Raw genomic sequence first — 27336 nt, forward strand, 5'->3', positions numbered from 1 at the left:
CTAGACAGCCTCTAGGAGCTCATGGGTGACACTGCTTTTAGGGTGTCTAGGTAAAGCCACATACCCCCTGCAGGTATTTTTGTTTTGCTTCGTTTTGTTTTAGGTGATCTTGTTGGGAGACCTGTCCGGAGGCGATTTATTGGCACTTAATGGACAGGCTGATAACATTAGAGTCGGGTACCCTCGTCTCTTCTCCAGATTTATAGCAGGGTCCGTTCACTCACTGCACGGAGCACGGCCAGAGCTGCATTTGCTCAGTGCTGAACGCACCCCTCTTTGCAGCGAGAGAGTGAATGCTACTTGATCTCTTAATGTAAACCTGCTAGGAGGCATGCACCGTGGTGGTGAAGTGTTGAATCTCTGTTTCCAGGGGATGTCTGCTTTGTATCTGCAGCTTTAATGTTTCACTCAATATCCTTTCTGGCTACTGAGCGCGCTCCTCTCCAGCAGCAGGCAGCGTCTGGCTGCTCAACTTGTTTCGTTCCCTGGCCATGCCGGGCTGAGCCAGTGCTGGCTGTGAGCTTCTGCTGGGGGGCTTTCTGGGTGGCATTTGCATACGTTTTTTTTTTAAATTTGAGAAGAAGTTGAAGGGATACCAGCCTCCTTCTGCCAGGAACCTGAGCCCCCGTATCTTTCAAATGCATTCCTGGAAACGAGCATGCTCAGACAACTGGCAAATCATTGTCCAGTGACCAGGAGGAAATGATCATTGCTCTTCATTTATAATGCAAATTCTGAGGTGTCTCCAGAAGTGTGGTAAACTTAAAATGATGGCTGTGGTGAGAACGTCGCTGCAGAAAGTTGTGTTTTTGCTACATCGTTTGCAAAGGATGGCAGTTTCTTCTCCTCGGTATCAGAAGCTCTGTAAGGTAACTAGTGACTGCAAATAAGGGTCTCTGGGTGTCTGACAATTCTACTGTTTCTCGGGCTCTAAAAACTAATCTTTTAGGGTTCTTGTCAGGGAAAGACTCCTTTTCTTAGCAACTGATTGTGAAAGCTGTTAGAGGGAATTGCTAATTGGAATTTGTTTAAGCATCAGGAGCAAGTACTGTTCTGTGCTCATTTTATTTTGCAACTATCAGAATCTTGTTTTCTGAGAAGGGCTAGTGAACTGTTGAGGAAGACACAGCAAAACTACATTGACTGAGACCTGTTACCTCTGTGATACTTTGCAGTGTCTTAATATTGAATGGCACGTTAGCCTTATGGAAACTTCAGTAAATTTAAAGGAAGAGTTTAAAGCAGTCTTTCAGTAGCTTACTTAGAAATCGTCCATTTCTTTATAACTGATAGTTTTTTTTCAATTTGAAGATTAAAGCACATCTTGAAAACTATTAGACTTATTCTCATACAGTATCCCTTATATTCGCGAATCTTCATGTATTACAGTTGCACTTAAAGAACTTAATTTTATTTGGACAGGTGGGTGAGCTCACTTGCAGGGGCGATTGGTGTGACAGCTGCGAATTGGAAACACCACCTAAACCTAAGCCCTGAGTGAGCTCCTGTGTGTCTTAAAGCGGGCCATCATGTTTTTGATCATAGGTTTGTTTATTTGAACTGTGTTACACTATCTCATTACTTTGTTAAAACTTGGGGGGTTTGCTAGGAAAGGAAGGAATTACGACAGGCATGTTAGAGCGATGTATAGTGTACCCCAGTGCAGTATTCTTCCTTCGCATCATACCATGCCCACGGATGCAGCTTATCATCCCCTTAGCTGCCCAGACTCACTGGTAATGGGGACAGCTGTCTTCAGGACAGTATTTTGTTCATGATGATATAAAACATGACGTTGTCCAAGCCCTCAACGTTGCTAACTATATGGCAGCAGATTGGGGGTGGGAGAGGAAGGCAGCATTCAATTAATTTTATCATATCAGGTCTTTATGTCTCCTGCTTTGGCCAGTTAAATGTGTTTCTATCTGAAAACTTTTTTTCCTTGAAAAGTTTTAGGAGACAGATTTAAGTAGTGAGGTATTTGCAGAAATGCTTAGAAGTGTTTCATTTGCATAAGAAGCTCATTAAAACTTAACGTGGCTTAACAATTCAGATGTAAAAATTTGTTAGTTAATTATTTCAGTGTGTTGTGTTTTAGTCCACTTCAGAGAATACATTTATGCTGGTCCAACATTTATGTATGACTTGAACAGGTAGTTTTGATAACAGAGAAAAAAGCTCATTCGCTGATGAGTGTGGTATTTCTTTTAACTACAAATATGAATATGTAAAGCATTCTTCTTTATTAGCTGGGTCATTTTTCTGATTTATTTATATGCATACTTTCACAAAATCAAGTATTTTTTCCTCAAATCATATGACCAAAGTATTAAGTTAGTAGGAGGTACGAAGCAGTAGAAGTTCAAATACTAGACAAAGTTGCTTCATTAGTTTCATAATTATACCAAAAATAAACAGAAGTTCAGTTACTGAAAACATTAGGTAAATTAATCCTCACCAGAAATACTTTTTGGGCAGACCACTTGAGATTTACAATTTCCTGAGGAACACATTAAAATAGAAATATTTAGAAAAAGGCTACTTTTCTCCTTTAGGAAATTAAAATTTGCCGTTGAAATGATATCTTCCACATTTCACAGATACAAAATTAACATCTGCCCAGATAATGAAATGAGAAATGTACAATTCCAGGACTTTCCAGCAGGTGTCAATGTAAGGCAATGATATGTGAAATTTTGTCTAAAGACCTGGAAACCCAGAATAGGAAGTGGCGCAATTACTGTGAAATAAATCAGCGAGTAACAGATAGAACTTACTTGGTTATATTTTGGAAACTGATCTCAGTTATTGGCTATGTTAACTCATATGATGTAAATAAAAGTGGCAGAATTAACTATTAATTAACAGTTGCCATCTCAAACATTGACACAGACATTTATACCAACTAAAAATAGTTCATTGTGGTACTTAAAGGTTTAAATAAGTTTGGTATTTATTTGCTTTAAGACACTAGCAGTTAAATGCTGTGATGACTTCATCTGTACCTGCGCCTTCTGCATTCTCTAAATTTAGCTTCTTAGAAAGGAAGTGCTGTAAGTTTCAGTGATGCTTCATGAAAATATAGATGCGGTACATTGGAAACACGTTACAGACTGACACAAGCATGAAACGGTGTTGCGTAATCTAAGGGAGACATGAGTATTTTAAATTGATTTTGCTTTTTGGGATCTCTCGTTTTACCTATTATATGAAAAATCTGTCTTTCTTTAAAAATTAAATTTATTGGGAAATACTGTCTTTTATCACACTTTTTCCTCTATGGTACCTTGTCTTTCTTTGCTTATTTTTGTACCTCTCTGGAGTGTCAGAAAATAGCTTGTGTGTTACACAGCTGAGAATTTGTGTCAAATATTCTCATTTTGTGTTTTTTTTTTTTCCCCTTGTACGCTTTGAAAAGAGGGGAGGAAGGAAAAGAGGCACTTGGAATTCACAGCTCTCAGAGTTAAAACATGCTTTCCCTTCTCTCACCCTACTCACACATTCACTTGTACTTTTTTGCTTTAAAAAATATTTCTTCCTGGTTATACAGCCCATAAAATTTGGTCAGGAAACAGAAACATGAGTGCTGCTTTCTTGGCGATATAATTAGCAACATAGAAATTGCCCTGATGACCTAAAATCACCTTATGCCAGGTGCTAATTTTTCCCTATTTGGTTTTCAGTGCATAATTCCTTTAAAATATTAACGACTATGAGAATAATTTTTTGAAATACATCACAGTGTATAATTTAGAAAGTTAAAATTTATTTAAATTTATTTTTGATTGTCATTTGATTATTTTGAGATATTTTATCATCAAACCTTGAGATTAAAAACTGATTGAATTATGTTGAATCGGAAAGGAATTTAGTAATGTCCTGATTTCTTTCTTAGGGCCAGTTTTCGTAAAGTATTTATTCATTGAGGGCATGGTAAAAAGCAGCTTTTTGTAGAGTAGATTGGGATGTGAAGCATTATAGGAAAATGAGAAAAACATATAATTAACATTCTAAGTTGAATTTCTTATGATTGAAGCATTTACCAATTTTAATGTAGGTAGTGCAGCTTTTATTTGCCTGCATGTATATGGAAATGACTTCAGCTTACATGGCTTTAATTGTTGCCAAACTTTTTTGGTCATGTAGTCCTATCAGTAAAACAGTTTTAAATATCTGTCTACCCATCTATCTAGAAATTACACACATACGCCATGGGGAAGATCACGTATTAAATATTAGTAGAGCGTAGTTCTGTTCTCACTTTCTACTGGTCCCTTCCTGCACCCCGGATGGCGGTCTTGTTCTCTGTGTGGTGCACATGCTGTTTTGGTGACTGCAGATCTCCACATGCAGAGAATGTGTGCTGATCTCAGTCGTGCCTGCAAAGCCCTGTCCTCTGTGGGGTCAGAGAAGCGGCCCCTGTGTGCTCCATGACCAATGGGAGCAGACAGGGGCCTCCACTCAGCAAGTCTGGGTTGACGGGTGATGTCTACAGAAGGCTTGCTGTGCGTGGGCGAGCATGCGTGTGTGGTGTGTGTTCATGTGTGTCGATTCTCACGTGTAGACAATAGAGGGCTCTGAAGAGACTTGTAGGGTCAAGGGGCAACAAGGTTGTATGGCCACCATGGCCCAGGGTCTCTGAACAGATTTTCAAGTTCACTGATGGAGTAAGTTCGCACACCATTTTTCATCTACATGCATGGGTCCCCTTTAATTAGAGGTAGTTAAGGCCAAGTGTATGTTTTTAAACACAGCACAGAACGCAATGGTGTATTTTCAAATAATTTACACCCCATACTGAAAAATTACATTTTTTATTTCATTACCCTTTTTTTTTTTCAGATTAAAAACGATCCTATCCTTGAATGATTAAATCCTCAATGTTCTAGGGGCTAAGTGTGATGGGGCTTTTCTTTGTCATGATCTGAATGTTGAGATGTATATATTTTAAGGTCAACTCTCACGTTCCTCCCATAATCAAATCGCACTCGTGCTGTTTGGACCACGGAAAAGGTCAGAGTCACGGTCTCCAGCCTGGAAGTAGAACTCCAGTTGATCATGTATGAGCATGGTCTCTTCTTGGTTTTATGAGAAATTCTTGTTGCAATTAGTTCAGAAGATTTCTTAAAGGCTGAGGCATTTAGTAGAGAAATGCCCGATGTGGAAGGATATGCCTGCATCCCACCTGTCCCCCTCGAGGCCTTGGGCCTGCTGCGTCTGCGCTATCGGGCACCTGGGCGGTGACTTCCCTGACCCTCCCCCTCCCTCTGCGCTCCCTCTGGGGCGAGAGGACAGAGCGGAGTGAGGGAGTCGAGAGAGAGACAGCACCCACGTCCCTGCGTGTCATCAGGTACAGTGGGCCCCTCATTCGTGCTTTCACTTTCCTCAGCTACCCACGGTCCACCGTGGTCTGAACGCATTAAATGGAAACTTCCAGAAATAAACAATTGATCCGTTTTACATTTTGCTCCATTCTTAGTAGCGTGGTGTGCCCTTGTGCCTTCCAGCTGTGCCCTGCGCGGGACGCGGGTCTGCCCCGTGCAGCGCATCCATGCTGCATGTGCAGTGTGATCCTTTGAGAGAGGCCACTTTCGCGTAACTTTTATTATAGTCTATTGTTGTAATTGTTCTGTTTTATTATTCACACGACTTTTATTACAGTATGTTGTTATAATTGTTCTATTTTACTATTAGTCATTACTGTTCATCTCCAGCTGGGCCTATGTTAAACTTTATCATAGGTTTGTATATGGAGGAAAAGAACATAGAATATGTAGGGTTCGGTATTGTCTGTGGTTTCAGGCGTCCACTGGGGGTCTTAGAATGTACCCCCTGCAGGTAAGGGTGGGGGGGGGGGCTTCTGTGTTTTCCTGTGGCTTCCAAAAGCTGCAGTGCTATTTTAGATGACAACCTGATCTCCATTTTGCCATAGCTCTCCAAGACAATGTGTATTTGAAAATTATTTTAAAAAAAAAAGTTATCTAGTTTACTAACATTTTGTTAATCAGAAAACTCATGCTATCAATGACCTTTAGCTAAAAGCAGTATAGTTAGATGTAATACTTTGTGGCTTAACTAAAAAAATAATTAAAGCCATGTCACAAGATTGAATTTTAGATTGTGCTTGAGCAGTGAAGATACCATTATTTGTGTAAGTCTGGGTCCGTGTTGAGTAGCAGTGTGGGTGTGGACAAAGATGTTCTTTTTTGTTATGTGATGATGGTGACTAAAATGTTAATATGTTTTACCAAGGGGCAAAACTTACTAAATTTCAAGGGGAAATTTCTAAGTTGAATGTACGACTAGATTCTAAATGTATATATCCATCCCCCTCTTACCAGTGACTAGGAATATTGCCAACTTCTTTTAGTATACTTGGTACTTTATTTTTTAGCTCTCTAAACGAAGCAATTAGTAGAACTCCTACCGTAGAGATAGAAGAATATAGAACATTTCATGCTGTGGGAGCAGTCTGCATTTCACAGAGTTCGTTCGTTTCTGGGCAGGGTAAATAAGTCCAAGCAGCTGAAACTGGAAAGGATGTGAAGTGCACCTGATGGTTTCCCTTTTTTTCCTTCTAATTTGTTCAGTTCTATGACATTTTAGATCAATTTATAAAAAAGCTCACCTATAATAGCAGAACCTTTTCTTGCTTCATAAATAATGGGCTGAGAGGAGAGTATAGCTTGATAAAGTTTAAGCAAGAGTTTTGGAAAAACAGCAAACCTTGAAAGAAGACCTTGAACTGTTTCACAATGCCATATTTTACTTTTCAGATAACTGAAAGAAAAATAGCCAAATACAGCAATAAAATAACCACAAGCATTCATCACTGAAAAAGGCTTGTTACCACTGATGCAATTTCCTTTAATTTTTTGAGTGTTTTCTCATATATTTCATCATCAATACATAGAGTATTAATGACTAACTGTATTATTTATCTTTAAGAGACAGGTAGCAAAGAACTTGTAATTAACTTCCATCGAACAAATGGTGAAACGGGTTTTGTAAATCGGCATGTTAAGGAACATATCATTAATTTCTCAGCTAGTATGTGGCGTACTAGCTGAGAAATTAATGAACTAAATATAGGTTTTCTGATCCGATGCCTATTTTATACTTAATTTCAGATAGTTTTAGGAATATTTTAACACTGCTAGTTTTATGGAGTGGAGATGTACTTGTTTCCTCCTAGAAGTTTAATGAAAGCAAAATGAAATATGTTCTTTTTAAAACTACATTGCTATTTGAGTTCTGGCTACATGCTTGGAAAGGAACGAAGATTTTGTTCTAGTTTAAATTTGTCAATAGTATGCTTTCTTAGTGGGCTTATTTTGCAGTTTTATAAAAAAGATAGATTGGTTCATTTTAATGCAAATTAATATAGTCAGTTCTGGGTTTTGAGTCACAATTTAGTTTGGTTTGAGTTTCCATACCACAAGTATTGAGTTATGTGTTTGCTGAACTTAATTCTCTACACTCAAATGTAGTTGTTTATCATTATATGTAAAAGGGCATAATAGCTCCTTAAAAAATAAATGGAAAAGCCAGTCAACTAATTTGCTAGATTGGGTATTTCCTATTAAGGATTTTTTTTAACGATTCAACTCTAATTGGTGTGGTGAGCATAACATACAGATGATCTATTACAGAACTGTACACCTGAAACCTATATAATTTTATTAGCAGTGTTACCCCAATCATTTCAATAAAAACATTCAAAAAAAGCAAAAAACAGTTCAACTCTAAGATCATATATTGAAGGGCTGTATTGTACCAAAGGTACGTGTTAAGCAGCATAAATACAAAATACAACTTTGCGTTTCCCATGTAAAACAGACAAGTTCAAACAACTTGTTCTGAAGAAATTTAATGGTTAAGAGAGTTCATGCTGCTCTGCAGGTTAACTGTGTGAGTTCAAGTAATCATTGCTTTGCCTCTTAGTGGTGATATTATGACCTTGGGCAGATCATTTAATATCTACGTCTCAACGTCCTTTTCAGAAAATGGAGTTGGAATTGTGTCTGCCTGTCTCACAGAGTTGTGAGAATTTTAAAGTATTTATAAAATGGTGTCACAGAGCCTGGCACATAGTAAGATGCCATGTGTGTTGGGTACTCTTGTGACGGAGTCGGAGTTGGCTGTTAGCTCCAGTATCGTGATTTTCCTTGTGCACTTGGTGGTCTGTGTGTGGACCAGACAAGAGGGTCGACATGATGTGCCCAGCACAGTGTCTTGAACAGGGAGATTCCTTAATCTCCGAGTGGGTATTGGGTTGTACCATCATTTGTATCTTTATTCTTAAAAGGAACCCTTAGATCTTAACGAGGGGATTCACAGTCCACTTCTCAGGAACTTTTCCCAAAGATTCATGTCCCACAGACTGCGACTCCCTGGGTCTGAGCCCGCAACACAGGTCATCCCTGCTTTTAACAACGGAGGAGGGAAAATAAACCTCTGAAGTTTTTCCAGGGTTATTTTCTCTCTGAGTCAGCTCAAAGGATCGCAAGAAAAAAACTCCCTTGACCCGTGAGCTTGTGACAGAGACTCTTGTAGGAGGAGTATTCCTGTTTGTGAGGACTCCTCTAGGTTGTTGATTGGGTTCCTAGACAGCACCTAACGTTCTAATGAAACTGACGGAGTCCCGGTTTACTTAAAACATCACGGTACGGAATCTGTTCCGTTACCAGAAACGGAACAAAGGGAGGGAAAGGAGTTATCTTTACTGTGATGAATATAGTAGGAAAAACAAACGTGTTTGGTTAGAAGAGAAGGAAAAGAAATACAGAAACTCTTAAATGTATTCTCAACACTTTTAAGAAGGTGTTTTTTGATGCCAGTAGATTTGATTCTAAGTTCACTCCCCAAATATTTAAATTTACTGTCCTTGGTATATGTGTAGGTATACTACTCATTATGACCTTTTTATGGGAGGTCAGATGACCTTTTGACATTTGGTTCAAAAACAGTATAGAATGAACAGTTTTACATTTTTCAGGGTATATTTTATAAAGTTAAAAGAGATAGAGGAAAGGGGAACTAAGGGAAATTTTTTTTTGCTTAGAAATATTATCTGAGACCAGATTGAATCTGGGCTCAGAATTTTAAAAGAGCAAGGCCTGTGTGTCACTGCCCAGTGTGAGTCACCCTTAGAATGGCATCCCTCATGCCAGCAAGGCCTGTGGAAGCAAGGAAAGTATTGTTTGAAATCAGGTTTCTTTGGGGATTTTATAACCTTCCTTTTAGACTTATACATCAAGAGTTCTTTTCCATGTCATTAAACATTCTTTTTTTGAAGATTTTATTTATTTTTAGAAAGTGGGGAAGGGAAGGAGAAAGAGAAGGAGGGAAACATCAATGTGTGATTGCCTCTTATGCGCCCCCTACTGGGGATCTGGCCTGCAACCCAGGCATGTGCCCTGACTGGGAATCGAACCAGTGCCCTTTTGGTTTGCAGGCCTGTGCTCAGTCCACTGAGCTACACCAGCCAGGGCTAAACATTTTTAACATAAGATTTCTAACAGTGTAAATAAAATTCTATCTAATGGCTACAGGATTATTTATTCAAGCAATCTACTGTGGTAACATAGCTACATTATTGCCAGTGTTCTCATGATAAATACTTCTTGATGAACACCCTCATAAATCTTAGAGTGCATCCTGATGATTTCCAGGGTATGTTTTTAGAATTGACTAACTGGACCAAATGAACATTTAACGACATTTGCTAGGTATTGCCAGATTTCTCTCCTACAAGGCAGTGTCTGCTAACATGCCCACTAGCAACTTGAATACCTAATTTTCTGTACCCTCCCAGAAAAAAGGTGATACCAATTAAAAATATTTTATGAGATTGTTAGATGAAAAATGCAACCATGTTGTAGGCTGTAAACGAAAACCTCGTGAGGGTAACTGATTTGCCGAAGTGTGGGACCAAAGAGTTGATTTCAAACTGCCTGAAATCCAGATGCTGAGCTGGGAAACCAAACGCTAATGTCTAAAATGGGATGTGACAAATGTCACGTAATAAAACGAAAAGTTGTTTGAACACAGAAGAAAGAAAGCCAATTCTGACTTGAAAATGTCAGGGAACTGTTTAGAGAAAAGACAGGGATCTTATGAGGTAAATAGAACTTAACAGAGCAGGTAATTTGGGGAATAAATAACTGAATGAGCAAAGACATAGGGCCAGAAGCGTGCTCATTGTGTGCAGAGAACACTGGGCACTTGTTCATCAGAAATGGCTGTGAGCTTCACTTACTGACTTTTACATTTTCATCGCCATGAAAATCACTCTTCCCAGTGCCAGCTATGGGCGCCAGATCACCACTGACTTCTAACTGTTTCCAAAAGTTAGTCCAGTTTTAAAGGAAAAATGGGTGGGGACACTGGGAGATTTTCGGACATGGAGAGCATATCCAAAAGGGATTTCTGAAATGAAAAATTGCCTATTATTTTATATTTTTGAAATAAGCACATAATACTTCTGAATGTCTCCTTTCCTTTGGATGTAACTTATTTTGGTATGGAAGTGACAAAAATGTTATATTCTTAATTGTGACCCAGTTGATGAGCGAATGACACAGTATTTCAAGAAAAAAATAAAAATAATTCACAGTAAAAGTCAGTCTATCTAGTATTAAATTATAGATTTATAGAACTTTAGAATTGATATAAATTATAAAAATTATTTGACCAGTGTCCTCACTTTACATATGAGGAAATAATGCCTTCTCACTTATGTAGAGGTTTGACCTTACTGTCATTTAATATCAATATATTGTTTTATGTGGACCAAGGTCACACAGCTATGAGGTACTTGGCTACATATTTAAGTTTCCAGGAGATTGTGCTAGTGTTCATAACATTTTATTGTATTTATTATACTTACTTTTATAGAATTTAAAATTAACTTTGCCCAGTATTATAGTTTGCTATTTATTTTTTAATATCAACTTCTTGAATTTGGGGCCCTATCTTATTTTAGAAGAGTCAGTTGAGCAAGAGCACATGTTTGTACATGTTGAATAAATAACTGTATTTTAAGTTTTTCTTCAATTTACACTGTTATAATATAGCAGAAATGCTATACTTTGGCTCCATGTATTCTTTTTAAAATAATTTTATTGAGATATAATTTACATACAGTAGAGTCCGCTCCTTTAAAGTACACAAGTGAGTGTTGTTTAGCATATTCTCAGGGCTGCACAATTGTTATCTCAGTTGAGTTTTGGAACGAACTTGCCCCTCCCCCACCCAAGGAAACCCCACATCCCTGAGTGGACGACTCCCTGATTTACCTCTCCCCCATCTCCCTGCGAGGGGCAGCCTGTGATCTGTTCTCTTTTAACATGAGGTTCAGAGAAAGAGTTTGAAACTTTGGTGTTAGGTAAAAGGGATGGAAAAATAATTCCAGCTTACTGTGATCAATTTGCTACTGTATCTTACATAGACTTTGATAGTTTTTGAGCTTTAATTATTAACAATAATTAAGATAGCTTTCATTAGGTGATTTGTAAGCCATACCATCATAAAATATGCAATTTATTTTTCACACTAACTGTTCAGAATACCGTAAAAGTGAGTATGGTGCAGAATGTGCTGAATTTGGAATCAGAAGACCTGGATTTGATGGCCTTACTTGCTGTTGGATCTTTCGTAATGCTCCAGTAACATGTCGATCCTCAGTTTCTGCATCTAGACAGTGAAAATAATATGCATTCTGTTATTTTAGAAAGATATGATAGGACTGATAGGTTAATGTTTATGAATTTTCTATTCAGGGCTAGAGTATTACTAAAACTGAAATGTGAAAATTTCTGTGGTTTCTTGTTCTGTAGACCAACCCACAAACACCAGCGATAATATTTATCCACACATGCTTTTATCACGGTTTGCTGCTGCAATACTTTTTGAAGCTGTGAAAGAACATGCGAACGAAAAGCGTCTGTTTGTTTCAACTCAGGCGGCAGAATGTGGAGCACCAACATCTCGCGTCTTCCTGCAATGCAGGGTCATTTTGTTTTTCTTCTTTCCTAAGGCAGCGAGCCAGCTTCCATAGTAAGGTACATTCTCTGCCAGTAAAATCATACAGTTCCCAAACGGCGGAGATTCACACTGGGGCTGCGCGAAAGGAACCGTGTCTTCAGAGCAGGACTGATGGCCCTGGAGGGGCAGTATCTAGTCAAAAGAAATACTCTGCAGTTTTTATTCAGCCTAAAACTAGGGCGGCCATAATTTTTATAATCGATACATTATTTATGTCAGATGCTGGTGGGCACAGCAGAACTTTGGAAGGCTTGAGGAAGCTCTTTCTTGAATTTCAATAATAATTACTCATTCTGGTAATTCTGAAATGATTATTTTAATAAGCCTTATTTGGAGAGTGAGGTTTTGATAGGAACGGGATAACCTGAATTAATGACCATAAAGACTGAGTGTTGTTTTCCATTATTTCTTGAGGCAAATCCTAAATTGCTTCATTAGGCAGCCTGTCATTGTGGGGGATCCTTACGTGGTGTGGTGGTGAAGAAAGGGAAACATTTTCTCTTTTTAAGTAATTGCTTCTAATGGAAGCCTAATGGCCTAGTGTGCTTGTTTGTAAAAGCCCAGCAGCAAAGCCTGATAGGAAACTATGGAAAGATCTGAGAAATTGCAGTGTAAACCAGAAATTTCAGGAAGTTCCATGTGGTCAAGAATCAGTGCTTTGTGACAGTGAGATGATTTGCTGGGGCCACATGTCATCCCCCTCACCTAAAGAGCTGCAGTGACGTCCAGAAACGCGTCCACAGCACTGAGCGTGGGGTGGGGGCGGGGGGCGGGAGGGCTGCTTCTCGCCAGTGTGTCGTACCTTTTCCGTCTTACGGTTTCCTCAAATTTCATGTCGCAGATTGAACAAGACAGAATATTCTTGTGGCCATTGAAATCCTCACACTTAATAACCAATGGTGACTTTGTATATTTTCAAGCTTAGTTCCTTCGCTTTTTTTAAAGATGAGAAGACCGAGGCTTAGAGGGGTTAAGGGACCCATCCAGGGGACATATTAATAGTGGCAGTGGCTGAACCGCTTTGATAAGGATGCATTCTATTTTTGGATTTTATGAGATTATTTTACAGGAGTATATTTTATAGCTTTCTGAGAGGGACTGTTAACACCAGATGAATCAAGTTGTTGGTGTGAATGATGGACTTGGAGGTGGTTCTGGAAGATAAATAAATAAATAAAATATCTCTCTTAGATAAAATCCATATGTAACATCTGAACAGTTATTAAATCTGGTTGTCAGTATGTGGGTGTTTATTAACTTGCAACTATTCCGTTTGCTTGAGTATTTTCATGATAAAATGTTTCAAAAGTAGCAGCCACTCTACTGTGGTAAAGTATGGAGAGGTTACTTGAAACTTTGAAAACTTAAATGTTGAGAATCATAAAAAATTGCAGTTGTCCCCTTTGTATATTTTTCACATTTTGTTATCTCAAGACTGTGATTAATGCAAAAATAGTTTGAGTGCCTTGACTTACCTGCCAGTAAATATTTACTGAGTCTGTAGCTTTTCTTTCTTCTCATGCATTTAAGTTGAGCAAAAATCAGTTTAAAAAATCAGTTTGTGACTTTCCAAATGATGAAATACACAGCATTGATACCGTCATTTGTTATAGTTTACTAATTCCTGTGGATCTTGGGAAGGAAATGATCCTTTATGAAAGCATTCATTATGTAAAATTCAATATAATAGGGAAGTTTGGTTTGTGCCCCTATTTAACAAGATTTTCCAAGTCCCATGTGCAGCTGATTACTTTTGTGTAGGCAGGCTAAGGCTTGGGCTCTTTCCTTTAGTGTGTTGATAAAATGTCTTTGTCTTTCACATTTGTTGTGGTTAGTAGAAATTTATCAAGACAAATTCTTTTTTTACTTTTAGAGAGAGGGGAAGGGAGGGAGAAAGAGGGAGAGAAACATCAGTGTGCGGGAGATACATGGAGTCTGTCAGTTACCTTTCGTTTGCTCCCAGCTGGGGACCGGGCCCATAGCTCAGGCATGTGCCCTGACTGGGAATCAAACCAGTGAACTCTCAGCTCGCAGGATGGCGTACAGTCTGCTGAGCCACACCAGCCAGGGCAAGACACAATTCTTAAATTTCAGAACTATCCTTATCTTCATTTAGGAATGACACATAAGCTTTGTCAAAAGAACTCATAATAGGTTCCTGCAAAAGCGATTTATATTTGCCTCTTTTTGTTTAGTTTTTCCCTTTCCTTCTGCATTGCTACCTGCAGCCACTGCTTTATAACTTGACCTAATCCTGTATGGTGTGGTTCTTTTCACACACATCCTAGTATCCTTAAGCTTTTTGTCTTTTATAAATTATATACACACACACTCTTTTCATATTGCCAGATAGAATGGAATGTCTCATCTGGTGAAAGAACGATAGAAACTGTAATATTTGCCACCTGGCCGGGTGGCTCAGTTTGTTCAGGCATCTTTACATAGACCACAAAGGTGTGGGTTCGATCCCTAGTGGCGGCACATACCTAGGTTGTGGGTTCAGTCCCCAGTCGGGGCACGCATGGGAGGCAGCTGATGGATGTTTCTTACATCCATGGTCTCTCTTTCTCTGCCTCTCCCTCTCCCCTCTGTCCTCTCTAAAAGCATATCACCTCTGGTGAGGATTAAAAAAAAGAAATTGTAATATTTGAAACCTAGAGTTGTTCCTTATTTACTGATAACTATGGAACACGTTTTATGCTGGTTTGCTAAGATGAATTGGAATGACACATCCCTGAGACTAAATAACTGAAAGAGTTGGGAGATTTCAAACTGTATTTATTTATTTATAATATACAGTTTATGCTTTTGATTAATTGCTCTTGATTAACCTCTTTGCTCTTTAAATTAAATCAAAATGAACAACTATTTATTGCAGTCTGTGTAGAGCAGTAGAATGAATGTCTCCGTGAATGAAAGCCAGGAATTGAAGCACAGCATCCACCTGACATGCACCTGTTTAGGACCGTTGTGTGTCAGGAAACGGGCTGGCCGATTAGGGCTGGGAAGACGTGGGCAAGTGTGCTCATTTAAACAGTTCTTTGTAATGTCATTTCACACTGAAGAGATCTTTTGAGAAGTTAAATGAAGAATTGAGGTACGTGTGCAGCCGCAAGTGGCAGTGGAGGGAGCCCTGGAGCGTGGGGAGACGGTGTTTCTGGACGTGCCTTCGACTGTACTGAGCACGTGGGTACGTCCCTTGCCTTTGCTGAGCCTGGGTGTTTCACCCTGAAGTTGGTATAAAAAGCTGTTCTTCAGAAAACTGTGTGAATTATACTGTCAAAGATGTACAGTGACAGCCAGCTTTTGAATATGCATAGATAGCAAATCATCTTTAATTGTTTGGCAAATTAAATCAGTTTTCATTCAATTAGTTTTAAAAATAGCATTTACATGTTTACTCCTGGATACATTAAAGCAAAAGTGCTCCTCTTGTGAAATGCTGAAAAAAAAGGAAGAAGACAGTACAGTTTACCAGTTGATTCCACTTGCTCGGAGGGGAATATTAAGGTCTTCGTGTCATTTCACTCTTCTTTGTGTGTGTGGATCTGTGTAAAGCACATTTGTACGCACCTGGAGTCGTCTCACAGAATGCTTTTTGCCTCTTTGAATGTTGATTCTTCCTCCTCTTTATAACAGTGTTTGATGTGCCTTTTATATTTCTTTATTTTAAAAATTAAGATATTTTATGGGCGTGCTAGAGATTCCATTGTATTTTGTGGAATAGACAAATAATTTTCTCTGATTTTGACTCTATAATGCTGCAGTAGTTTCTATGTGTGTAAACCTTTGACTGTAACTGACAGTTACTTTTTGTGAGGGTGAGCTTCTAGCAGCGGCTCTGCCGGACTGTGTACACTGCTGGGCGGCTTTCCAGAAAGGCTGTCCGGAGGTGCCCTCCTATAGTGCGTGAGAGCACTGCTCCCACCAAACTCTTGCTAGCCTGGAATTTTGTCATTTAAAATTAGTAAGCAATTTGATAGTTTTATATGGCAATCACTGACTACTTGTAAGAATTTTTTTCTTCCATTTATTGGCTCTTTGTCTATGAGAGAATTTTAATTTCCTTTGAGCTGCTGTACATCTGTTTGGTGTTTTAACACCTCGTCAACATCTATTTGATGCTAGAGAATTCAAATTACTTAGAAAGTGATTCTGTCGTTGAAGTTTTGAAGTAAATAATTTCTTAAGTATTTGGGAGCAAAATAGCAAATCTCAGTCCCTACAGTAAAATAATTTTGACATCTTATGAAAAATATCAGACATTCCAAATAAAAATAAAGTTAAAAATATCAGACATTCCAATGATTTATTAAAAATGCCAATTCAGAGATACATTCATCAGTGCCCAAAATGAAAGCAGAAATTACAAATATAGTCTCAGCATTATTTAAATAAGTAATATTTTCTGGGGAAACCACATTTACATTTTTAAGTAGATTCAAAAAGCTCTAGTCCACTTGACATAGCAGTAGTGTTTCAGTATCTATATTTTTGTAAGATTTAAATAAATAAATATGTTTGAATGGAGTGATTTGGGTTTTGATTGCAATATAAGACTTTCAGAATATGGTGAATTGTGTCGACCTCTGCATCTTTATCTCCACTTCTGATTCCATATAACTTCAGAGCCTTTGATCTTTGAAATTGGACACTGCTTCTCACTGTCTTTTGTCCCCTTCACACTGTATGTACCATATTTTTTACATCTGTGTGGTAGAAACAGTGCGTCCTGTCTCTGAGAGTTCCCCAGATGATATAGACTGTGCCTGGAAGGGACTGGCACAGCACACGGCTTACAGATGTGGGGGTGGCCCATAAATATCGGTGTCGTACCCATCCTAACGGTCTTCAGAAAGACCAAACAGGGTAGTGAGCGAAAAAGAAAGAATGGAAGTGCCGGTAACTTCTACCCAATTATAAATGACCTGAAGAAATCAATGACCTGACTATTAAGGAATTAAAAATTGAATGTTTTTTGAACACTTCATAATATTATAGGCTGATCTCCAGATATAATTGACCTATAGCATTAAATAAGTTTTGCAGCTTTCAAGTATATAGTTACTGTGCTGTGCTGTGTGTTAGATCCCCAGAACTTAACCATCTTATTACCCCTGGAAGTTTGTATCCATTGACCTGCATCTTCCCGTCTCCCCCACTGCACAGCCCCTGGCAGCCACCATTCTGCTCTTGGTTTCTGTGAGTGCAGTGTATTAGGTTGCGCATGTAAGTGATGAGATCATACAGTGTTACAAGGGACTGATTATTATCCCACTAAAGGTAAAGTCTTTGTGTTATGAGAACTTGCCATTTTCTATCACGTATCTCTTGAGTATAATGAATGGGTGGGACGTTTTGTAATTGTTGCTCAGTTTGGTAACCTGTTTGAAGGCTTTAAAAGACAAAAAAATAAAACCACTGAAGTCTGACAACACACGTATTTTATGTGGGCCTAGTTTTCTACAATGTTTATGGAAGGATCCATTCATCACAGTCTGTCCTTGGTCCCCCACAGCTTTATTGCTATGGAGTGAGGTCCTGCCATCCTCAAAAAGTTTTTCCAAGTTCCCAGTGAATGCGAGATCTCTCTTGGGCACTGGCTCGATATATCTGTTGGTTCTTAGACCTGATTGTATTGCCTTTGTACCAACTTACAAGGACCTACTCAATTTATCATTTATTTCTGACAGCAAGGCACAACATTTTTAATGAAAATGGATTTTCTATGCATTGAAATTCTGTGACATCTCTGTCAGAGGTTTGCTGTACACTGATAATCACAGCCTTGCTATTCAACATTGGTACATGAGATGCTAAAAATATTTGATGAAATGAATTAGGATAAAACATCAGTTTGCTAGGCAGGGTGTTGATAATAGAACTTCCCTTGCAGTTTCATTATTAAGCTAATTCCAGACCTGTTCGCAGTCTTCGTTCATCATGGCCGAGTAACTTCTCCCTTATCATCAGTTTCACAAGAGATAACCTATCAGTTACTTGTAGAAAATTACTTAGAAATGAATCAATATTCTATTTATTGTGTCGCCTCAACTTTGAAAGGCTACAGCCTTCTGTTTCTTGCAACTGAGCTCAGAATTCTTTAACTTTAGTGTGTACACCAATTTTATTTTTGCTTTCCATCTTTTATATCTAACAACTGAACTTAAACTAAGTATGGAGTAAGAATATTCATTTTCACATTTCATTTATATAAGTGTGGGTTAAGATAAGTTTCCCAGTATCTAGGATGTTTAGAAATTAAGCGGAATAGATTATTTTGAGGATTTCAGATAGCTTTTAATTCTCATTTTGGATTTCCCTTTTCTTTCTTTGTAAATGCTTGCCTTTGTGAATGGCTAAAAAGAAAAAAATTCAAGTTGTAATCCTGTTGTAGTGGTATTTAAATGCAGTGACTCTTTCTTGGAAAGTTAACATACAATATCCTTTTGTGATTTTTTTCACGTCTTCACATTTTACATTGAATACACTGGCAATACATCTGATTGTATCACATTGACCTGAGATAGGATAATGAAGAGTACTATTTATAAAATAGTGTTTAAATTTTGGAAATGAAATTAGCTGATATCTGTCATACATTTTGGTTTGGTGACATCGTCCTACACAGAACACAACTTCAAATCATATGCAGTTTATACATGCACAGATGTAATTGCTAATACAAACCAAAAAGAAAGAGAGAGAGCAAGCTAGATGGTGGTTAGGGCATATAATAATTAGCATTTTTCAGTAACAACATCTGTTGCTGGCAATATTGGCAGTATTGTAGGAGAAAGCAATCATTAAAATTAGCTAATGCTCAGTTTAAGTGCCACACAATGTACTGACATTTTCAATATTTTTACTAGGTTTGCATGCTCTCATTCCAATAAATATGTGTTTTTGAGTTTGTATGAATGCCTTGTATTATATTAGAAATGTCCTTCAAATGTCTCCAAATTGGGGGCTAAAGCTTGTGTTTCCAATGGGTCAAAGCAGTGTTGGCAAAAATTGTCATGGACCTATATTATCCAACACCCTGGATTTAGATAACTTCTAAATTTAGAGATTTTCCCCAACCTGAAACATACATATTCTTCTAATTTTGTCTCTTGTCAGTCGTGATTTTTCATCTTGAAGTTCCTATTTGAGGTTTAAGTGCTAATGTAAACCGGACGTGTAACGGAGCTTACGTCATTAGGTTGATTTCACAGGTGACCCATTGACTGACTTGTGATCCCTCGCTTGTAGGGGGGCATGTTGCCCACCAAACCTCAGGGGAGCCCCGCTCCAAGGAGGAGGAGAGCGAGCGGCTTCTGCTCCACCGTGTGGCACCCTTAATCTCCTTGTATAGCCTTTGCGGCACACTTGTTTGCTGCTTTGGAAGTTTGTCGAAGTGAAAAAAAAGGAATCCATATTTTCTTTAAAGGTGAAACTCACCAGTGAATCAACATTTGAGTCATATACTGAGGTACAAAACAGATTTGGGGCCTGCATAATTACTCATGAGAATAAATGCAGAGCCAGAAATTATATTTCTGGAAATATTTTGATGAGCTGAAAAATTTCCCATTTATATCTTGTTAGTCCTGTGTTTACCAAATTGGATTACCTGCTGAACCCTGTTCTGGGAGATGTAAAGATGTATACCTTGAAAGTGACTTCTGTAGTCCAATTAATTTGGAAAATTCTGCAAATCATGTCTTTTTTTCTTTTTTGGTGTTTCATGATACACGTTACATATTCAAGGCTATGAAATGTCCTGCAGTAAAGAAGCTTTGTTCATCTCATTGTTTTTTCAAATATTGTTTTTCTGAACCAGTTTATCATTGAAGCCAGTTTAGAAAATGCCGTTCCAGTTGTCCCGAGGTTTAACTGCGTCATGCTGGTTGAAGTTTGCAGAAAGGGCTGCTAGTTTAAAACTAGTTGTCTGACTCGTAGCAGGCTCTTTGGCCCTTTGTGATTTTGATGACATTTTCACGGCAGAATTGACTCCTAGGCTTTGTCTGTACACTTAGACATGGGCACTCGTGATATCAAAATTCATAACAAGCTGCTGATTAAACCACAATGAATTTACTCATTTATGTGGAAGGGTGTCTTTTCCTAGGGCTGTGTGCCCGTGGACATATATGAATGAGACTTGGAAGGTCAGAGGTAAGCTGGCAGAATTATTGCTGAGATTTAGACAAGAAATCAGGACTGGTGACATATCGTTCCCTATAGCGTGACCTTGTCTGATTTTGTATGGGACCTTCCCACTTTTAATATTGATGTCCCCTTGTTCTGGGGTACACCTGACTCCCAGACAATGTCACTCCACTGTCCTACAACACAAAGCATCTGCTGTGACTTCTTGTCCTCCTCATATCCATTTTTATCCCCCCTCAAAGCTGTGATGGTTCATTTTATGTGTCAACTTGGCCCGTCTACTGTACGCAGATATTTGGTCAAACATCATTCTAGATATTTAACATTTAAGGTAGTAGACTTTTACTAAAGTAGATTACTCTCTAAAGAGTGGTGGACCTCATCCAATCAGTTGAAGGTCTTAACAGAAAAAGACTCACTTTCCCAGAAGAAAAGGGATTTCTGCCAGCAGACCACATTAGGGGAACTTGAACTGCAACGCTTGCTTGGGTCTTTCACCTGACAGCCTACCCTGCTGACTTTGGCCTTGCCAAGCCTATGCAAGCGTGTGAGCCAGTTACTTAAAATCAGCGTCTTTCCCCCCGTCCCGGTGGTTTTGTTTTTTCCCTGGAAATCCTAATACAAATATCAAAGACTTGTTACCACATTTCTTCTTCTGCTCTGTGTGTGTTTATTTTATTTTATTTTTTAATGTTAGTTGACACTAGTTGACACTATTTTTTTCTGAGTTATTTGTTTTCGTAGACTTATTAGTAATCTTGATTAAACCTCACTCACTTCCCAGGAGACCCATGGGAGAGAAATTCACTTTTTTCTTATTATGGTACGTTTAATTAATTTCAATTTTGAGGGAAATTTTCCTGGAGGAAATCTCCTTTGTCACTCCTGTGTACCATTTTTTTTAAAATACTGAAAGTCTACCTCCAGATTTTACTTACAGAGAGAATTTGTGATATTTAATTATCACTCCTCATTAATGCTATTATAAACGCTAGGTCTAAGAGACATCTCATGAGGTGATGGTCTTACAGAGAAAGGGGACAGCACACTTGAAATTTTCTTTCCTTTTCTTAACCAGTGTTCAGGGAGAACGATGCTACAGCAATGTTTGGCCGCCTTTTCTGGTATTTTGTCATTTTTACTCTCAAATGATTGTTTTTGTCAGAATCCAAATGATCTTGTAATTAAGGTCATTATTTTCCTTTTTTATTTGCAGATTCTTTTTTTTTTTTTTTTTTTTTAAGTAATAAGCCCCAACAGCCAAGATCCCATATAGTTCCTAAGGACACGGAGCTGAAAAGCGCACTCGCGTCGCAGGCAGAAGCCAGCACACAGGTGTGGCAGCGGGCTGCTGGCGCTCCAGAGCTCCGCTCCTTCGGTTTCAGTGAGCTTGGGTTAAGCGAAGGTTTAAGCAAACTCCTACACTCTTTTAAGAAAAGGAAGTGCAGAAAAAGAAGATAAAAAAACATGTATAGTAAAATGACAGGAAACTCGCAATTATTAACAACCACACCTGAAACAAAAACAAAAAGAAACTAAGCAAACAACTAGAACAGGAACAGAACCACAGAAATAGAGATCACATGGATGGTTAGCAACAGGGGAGTGGGAGGAGGAGAGAGGGGGAAAAGGTACAGAGAATAAGTAGCATAGATGGTAGGTAGAAAATAGACGGGGAGGGCAGGAATAGTATGGGAAATATAGAAACTAAAGAGCTTATGACACATGGACATGAACTAAAGGCGGGGAATGAGGGTGGAAGAGGGTGTGCAGGGTGGAGGGGAATGAAGGGGGGTATTGGGACAACTGTAATAGCATAATAGCACAATAAGTAAAATATATTTAAAAAAAGAAGGGGAAAAAGGAAGCGCAGAGTTATAGGATAGAGTAAACTCATTAATTTTTGCTCTCTTCAGTTGAAGGGGGTCCATAGAAAAAATAGACTTAACATTGTTAACTGACATTTTAGAAAAGTTTAATTAACAGAAGATAACATTTATTTTCCACAGTCAGGTCTGTAAACTGTTTTGTATTTCCACATAAATGTTAACTCTTGATTTGATGGTAAACTTGAGCCTGTGGATTGCTTATGAGCATAAGACAGAAAACTGAGAAAGAAACATTAAGGAATTGTGGTAAGAATTAAGAATATTTTGTAAAATAAAAATATATGTATATACACATTAAAATATATATGTATCTGCATATATATTTTTTAAAATAATATATTCTTTATTGTGACTGTTGAAAAGTGCTGGTCAGTTGTCACTCACTCCACCCCCCCTCCCCAATCCAGTCACTGTAGGAAGAAATGGATTCTTTCTTGAAGAACCAGAGCCTTTTCCCTTTTTCCTGAATTTCCAATCATGTTTTACACTAGAAGTGCTCCCAGCAGCCTGCTTTGCCCATCATTTGTTTTTTAATGGATTATAATATATATAATATAATATGGAGTATAATGCTGGTATTTAATGCTTTCTACGTATTCCAAAACATGCTCTTTTCCGATGTGTTGAATGAGATTCTTGGTGGTAAACAGGAATATAAATTCAAATGCTGTGTTACAACAGAGACAGTGAAGTATGGAGAAAAGGTGCAGCAGGGTCCAGGATGAACCAATGAAAGGGAAAAATGAGTGAAAAGATACAAAGGCTCTCAGGATCTTCCCCCAAGGAGAGACTCCTGGGACCGTTTCCAAGGAGTTTTGAACCTAACCATTAAGTTAAATATGTCATTTTATCTCAGCTAGTCTTCCTAAGTAAGTAGAAACTCTAAAATAGTTGTATGGTTTTCTCAGACATATAATATAGATTATGTGTCAGTTGCATGGTCCTCAAGCAATAAATGAATGAATGAATGAATGAATGCAAGAAAGTAGCCTGGTTGTCAGCCTCCTTTGGCCTGCGGTGTTTCCATCACCAACAGCAGGTCGTTCAGGATGAAGCCTACCAATTAACTAGTAAATGCGTTAAAATGGTTGGATGTGTTCTGCAGGTGAAACGTGAGGGAGGATAGAAATTCCTGTCAGCACTTTGACCTAAGAAGTCTGTGTGTGGTTAGAAACAGAACCTTTTTCTAAGTTGGTCCCTACCAGGGAAATTATTTACATAATAATAAGAGTTTAGAAGCAATTCGGATATAAACAAAAATAACTTAAATCTTTCAACATGGGACTCCTCAAGAAAGCCTGAAACTCGGTCCAAAGGCAATCCAAATGAGAATACTTTATTACCTTTCCTCAAAGGCTTCATCTTCATTAGTGAAAATAGGAGGACCCGTTTTCCTCATGCTCATTTACAGGGTATGAAATATTTGGTAAAGCCATTAAGATACAAAAAATATACTAAATTGTTATGAAATATTGTCTTCAACGTGGCAGAAGAGCTCTCGTTTATGAAACACTTGTAGTCACTCGGAAACACTTCTCTCTCGGGACTGTCCCAGCCGGGAGGTCTGCAGTCCCAGCGAGGAGTCTGTGTGTGGTGCATGAAACTGCCGGCTGCTCAGCGGTTTCCCTCTAGAGGTCATTTCCTTTTCCGCTCAGCCCTAATAACACATTCATACACTTTCTCAGATGTATGGACCTAATCAGGCAATTCTGAGTCTCCATAAGTGTTATTCCCTCCAACTGTGTAGAATGTTCCTTTTAGGAGGCTCCTGTGTAATTGTTTGGGCTGGCATCTCAGACACCACTTCTGGGGAGCCCGTCCCAACTGCTTCCCCCTTTAGACACGGGCCTCAGAGGTCCCTGTGCTCATGCTGTACCTTTTCCTACCTTGTCATCTCTGTCTCAGTTGGTTTCTGCATTTTGTAGCTCAAAGCAAAACCCTGTGGGGTAGTGCTCGATTGCTCGTCTTTTCACCCACCTTAAGCTCCATTCCTGTTCAGTCCACGCCAGCGGGCACATCGGTCAGCGTCCAAAGGGTGGGCTCCGTCATTTCTCCCCGTCTTCACTGTTAGTCAAAGACAGGCCATTGGAGCTGGATAAATGTTGTAGCCACCCAAGTGCTCTTTTTGCTTTATTATTACTCCCTCACAGTCTAAGCAGCAGCCTCAATGATCTTTTAGAAACATAAATCAAGTCATGTCAGTTCTCTGCTTAAAACACTGTCCAGGCTTCCTGTCACACTCAGAATAAAATCCAAACCCGCTAACCTGCCCCACCTGGCCCTGCATGGTCAAGATTTCGTTGGTCTCTCCAAGCTTCTTATTTTTAAAAAATCACTCCTGTGCTACATTTGAGCCACACGAACCCCCTTTCTCTTCTGTGCACACCCCAAAGTGTCTACCACCGACCTTTGCACCCCTGTCCCCTTACCCTGAAGCAATTTTCGCTGATCTGGTAATTTCTCATGAGTGGTAGTCTGAGGCCCCTAGGATGTAAACCATTCTGTTCTGTGTGTAACTCAGTTACTCCGAACTAGAGCAGCAGTGGGCCATACAGCATATACTGGTGAAATCTTGAAGCATTTAAAAAATTTATGGCTCTGAATTATCACTTAAATAATTCCCAGTTAACTACAATTAGCACCTTCGCTTAATAACTACTTAATAAAGTGGGGTCTGAGGCTAAGGTTTAAAGACAATTTATTGAACATCTTCCGATCATAAAAGTGAGTCACGCAAATGAGAGAGAGAACTATTAGCAAGTCTTCTTGGATTATTATGGCCAGAAGCATAATAATTTGCCGCAGCAAACATTGTAATTCTAATCACAATTGTGAATCAGATTTGTTTCTTACTCAATTATGAACCAGCGGTTGCTTTGGATGTTTGCCTCCTCTCGGATAGGTTTCTCTTTGATAGGCTTTTTTTTTTTTTTTTTTCAGATTTAAAAAGTCGTGGTGAAATTTACAGAACCTAAAATTAACCTAAGTGAACAATTTCAATAGCATTTAAACCTTGATTTCTATCTTTATTACTACAGTTATTTAATACCCTCTAAAAAGACCAGAATGTTTTTGCAGGGTTTGAAAAGAATTTTTTGCCTTCCCGAATCATATGCCCACCGGCTCACGGGTGGCCTCTCTGAAGCCTGCGCCAGTTCTGCTCTTGTCAATCGGGAGCCCGCGTTCCTCGAGCCAGGCTCTGCTCCAGGCGCAGGTGGGCTTCGGTGCAGCCGGCCCACCGCGGCGCTCTGCCACCTGGTGAGGACATCTGTTAGGAATATGAGAAGGCTGCTTGCGGCTTATATAGATCATTTCTTTGTCTTTGAGTCTATGCGCAGGAATCCATTATTAAATAAACCTCCGTGAATCCAGTTCAGACTCACCGTTATTGATTTTCAAGCAGACGGTGCCATACGATTGTTACACTGTGGGTTACATTCAGAGTCAATAGGAATGATCTCTTGAGAAATCAGAGGGCAGTTCTCACTGGGGTTAGATTTGAATAGGTTCCATCTTCCTTCTGTCCACATGTTTGAAGTTCTTTATGATTTAATACTACTTTTGAATGAATTGGATCCGTTCCATGCCTACTCCGGTGAGTAGAAAGGGAAGCATTCTCTAATATGCAGATGCAACAGAAACTAAGAATATGTTTAATCACCCACTGTGACCTAGCTATCCAATGCCTGCCATCAATTCATTAATCTAAAGCCGTCGCTGTCATTTCACTTGCTATTCCCTGAATTTAAACTAATGTAATTGGAAGTCTGAAAAAGCAAGTTGTCTCAATTTGGTACCCAGGTTTGCATTTGGCAACTCATTCCTCTTAACAGCATTAGGAAGGAACATTTTGAAAGCTAGAGCAGCTGAGGTTATGTTAGTGAAGGCCACAGCTAGGAGTGTTGGATCATATTTGCTTGGAACATCTTCCAGTCTAAATTCATTGTTGGCTATGCTTTGTGGATGATCTGCAGGAATTCGATTGCCTTGAATTTGCATTAGAGTGAACTTAGCCGCTGTACTTCTTCAGGTCATCCCAGGGCAGTTAAGATTTTTTCATTTAGAAATGTGTCCTTTTTTATTCAGCTCTTTATAAATGTCCATCAGCCCTTCTCTCATATGCCAGGTTGTAGAAGCATACGCACTTTGCTTTTAATATTAGCTGCATAGAGTTACTGTTCTACTAGGGAGTATTCATGCAGGGAGCATAATCTCAGATGTATTGCCACCCACTCAGTACCATTCAGGGCTTGCCTGAGAATTTAGGGAGGATTCTCTGAAATATGCAGTCCACCCATTCCTCAGATAACCAGAATCTTTTCCCGGATTTAGTGGGCCACTGGTTAGTCCCTACTCTGGCTGTATTGTTGTCCTGTAACAGCTTGCTTTGATTAATTTGCACATTGGTGTTTCAAAAAGAGAATATATATGAGTGTAAATGCACTTACATTGTAATTCAGAAGATGGATATTTTTTGCAAACTGAATTAAAAGGTATAGCAACTATTTAGAGAAGCCATCTGCCACTATTTGAAAGTTATAATTAGGATCATAACTTTTAATGTCATTTTCATACATGGGAAAAGAAAGCTTTGGGACATCAATTGGAGGTTCTCGTCTTCTGCAGTGCCACACTCCTTCAGAATTTGGAAACCCATTTGGCTGAATAGCTTTCTTCCAAGTTTTAAATTATATCCATTTTTAGCCTGGGCTGGTGTGGCTCAGTGGATTGAGTGCTGGCCTGTGAACCAAAAGGTTGGCGGTTCGATTCCCAGTCAGGGCACATGCCTGGGTTGCAGGCCAGGTCTCCAGTGGGGGGCGTGTGAGAAGCAACCACACATTGATGTTTCTCTCCCTCTCTTTCTTCATCTCTTCCCCTCTCTCTAAAAATAAATAAATAGAATCTTTTAAAAAAATTATATCCACTTTTAAATTGTTGATAGTGCCAGGAAGAATGCTTTTTTTTTTTTTTTTTTTTTTTTGCATGTGATATTCCTTAATAACTATTTCTTCACTTTATGTGAATTCTGTGCCACAGCCAATCTTCAGTTTGAAGTTTGAACTTATACTTCTGTGTAACAATTAGGTAAGTACAAAGACACAGGAAATTAATAACTGCATTTTAGTTACAGACTAAAAATCTTTACAGTTGATTTTTAAAATCCATTTCTTTCAAGTAATTTTAGTATTCAGTGGTTAACCATAAAATTTTTTAAATGACAACCATTTCAATTTTGTGTAGCTAT

General features: G+C 38.7%; 1 protein-coding gene across 5 annotated transcripts in view; it reads left to right on the top strand.

Annotated features, from left to right (window-relative positions):
• The window catches only part of UTRN (utrophin), a 504099-nt gene that overhangs the window by 282448 nt on the left and 194315 nt on the right, over positions 1–27336 (top strand). The window contains exon 1 of one of the 5 annotated variants that reach the window (XM_028510942.2): positions 216–869. The exons of the other annotated variants lie outside the window; for them this stretch is intronic. Coding sequence (XP_028366743.1) covers positions 726–869 — 144 coding nt within the window. The 5' untranslated portion in view covers positions 216–725. Of the gene's footprint in view, positions 1–215; positions 870–27336 lie in introns of those variants that run through there. 5 annotated transcript variants of the gene reach the window in all.

Source organism: Phyllostomus discolor, chromosome 4 (genome assembly GCF_004126475.2).
Source record: "Phyllostomus discolor isolate MPI-MPIP mPhyDis1 chromosome 4, mPhyDis1.pri.v3, whole genome shotgun sequence".
Taxonomy (NCBI): domain Eukaryota; kingdom Metazoa; phylum Chordata; class Mammalia; order Chiroptera; family Phyllostomidae; genus Phyllostomus; species Phyllostomus discolor.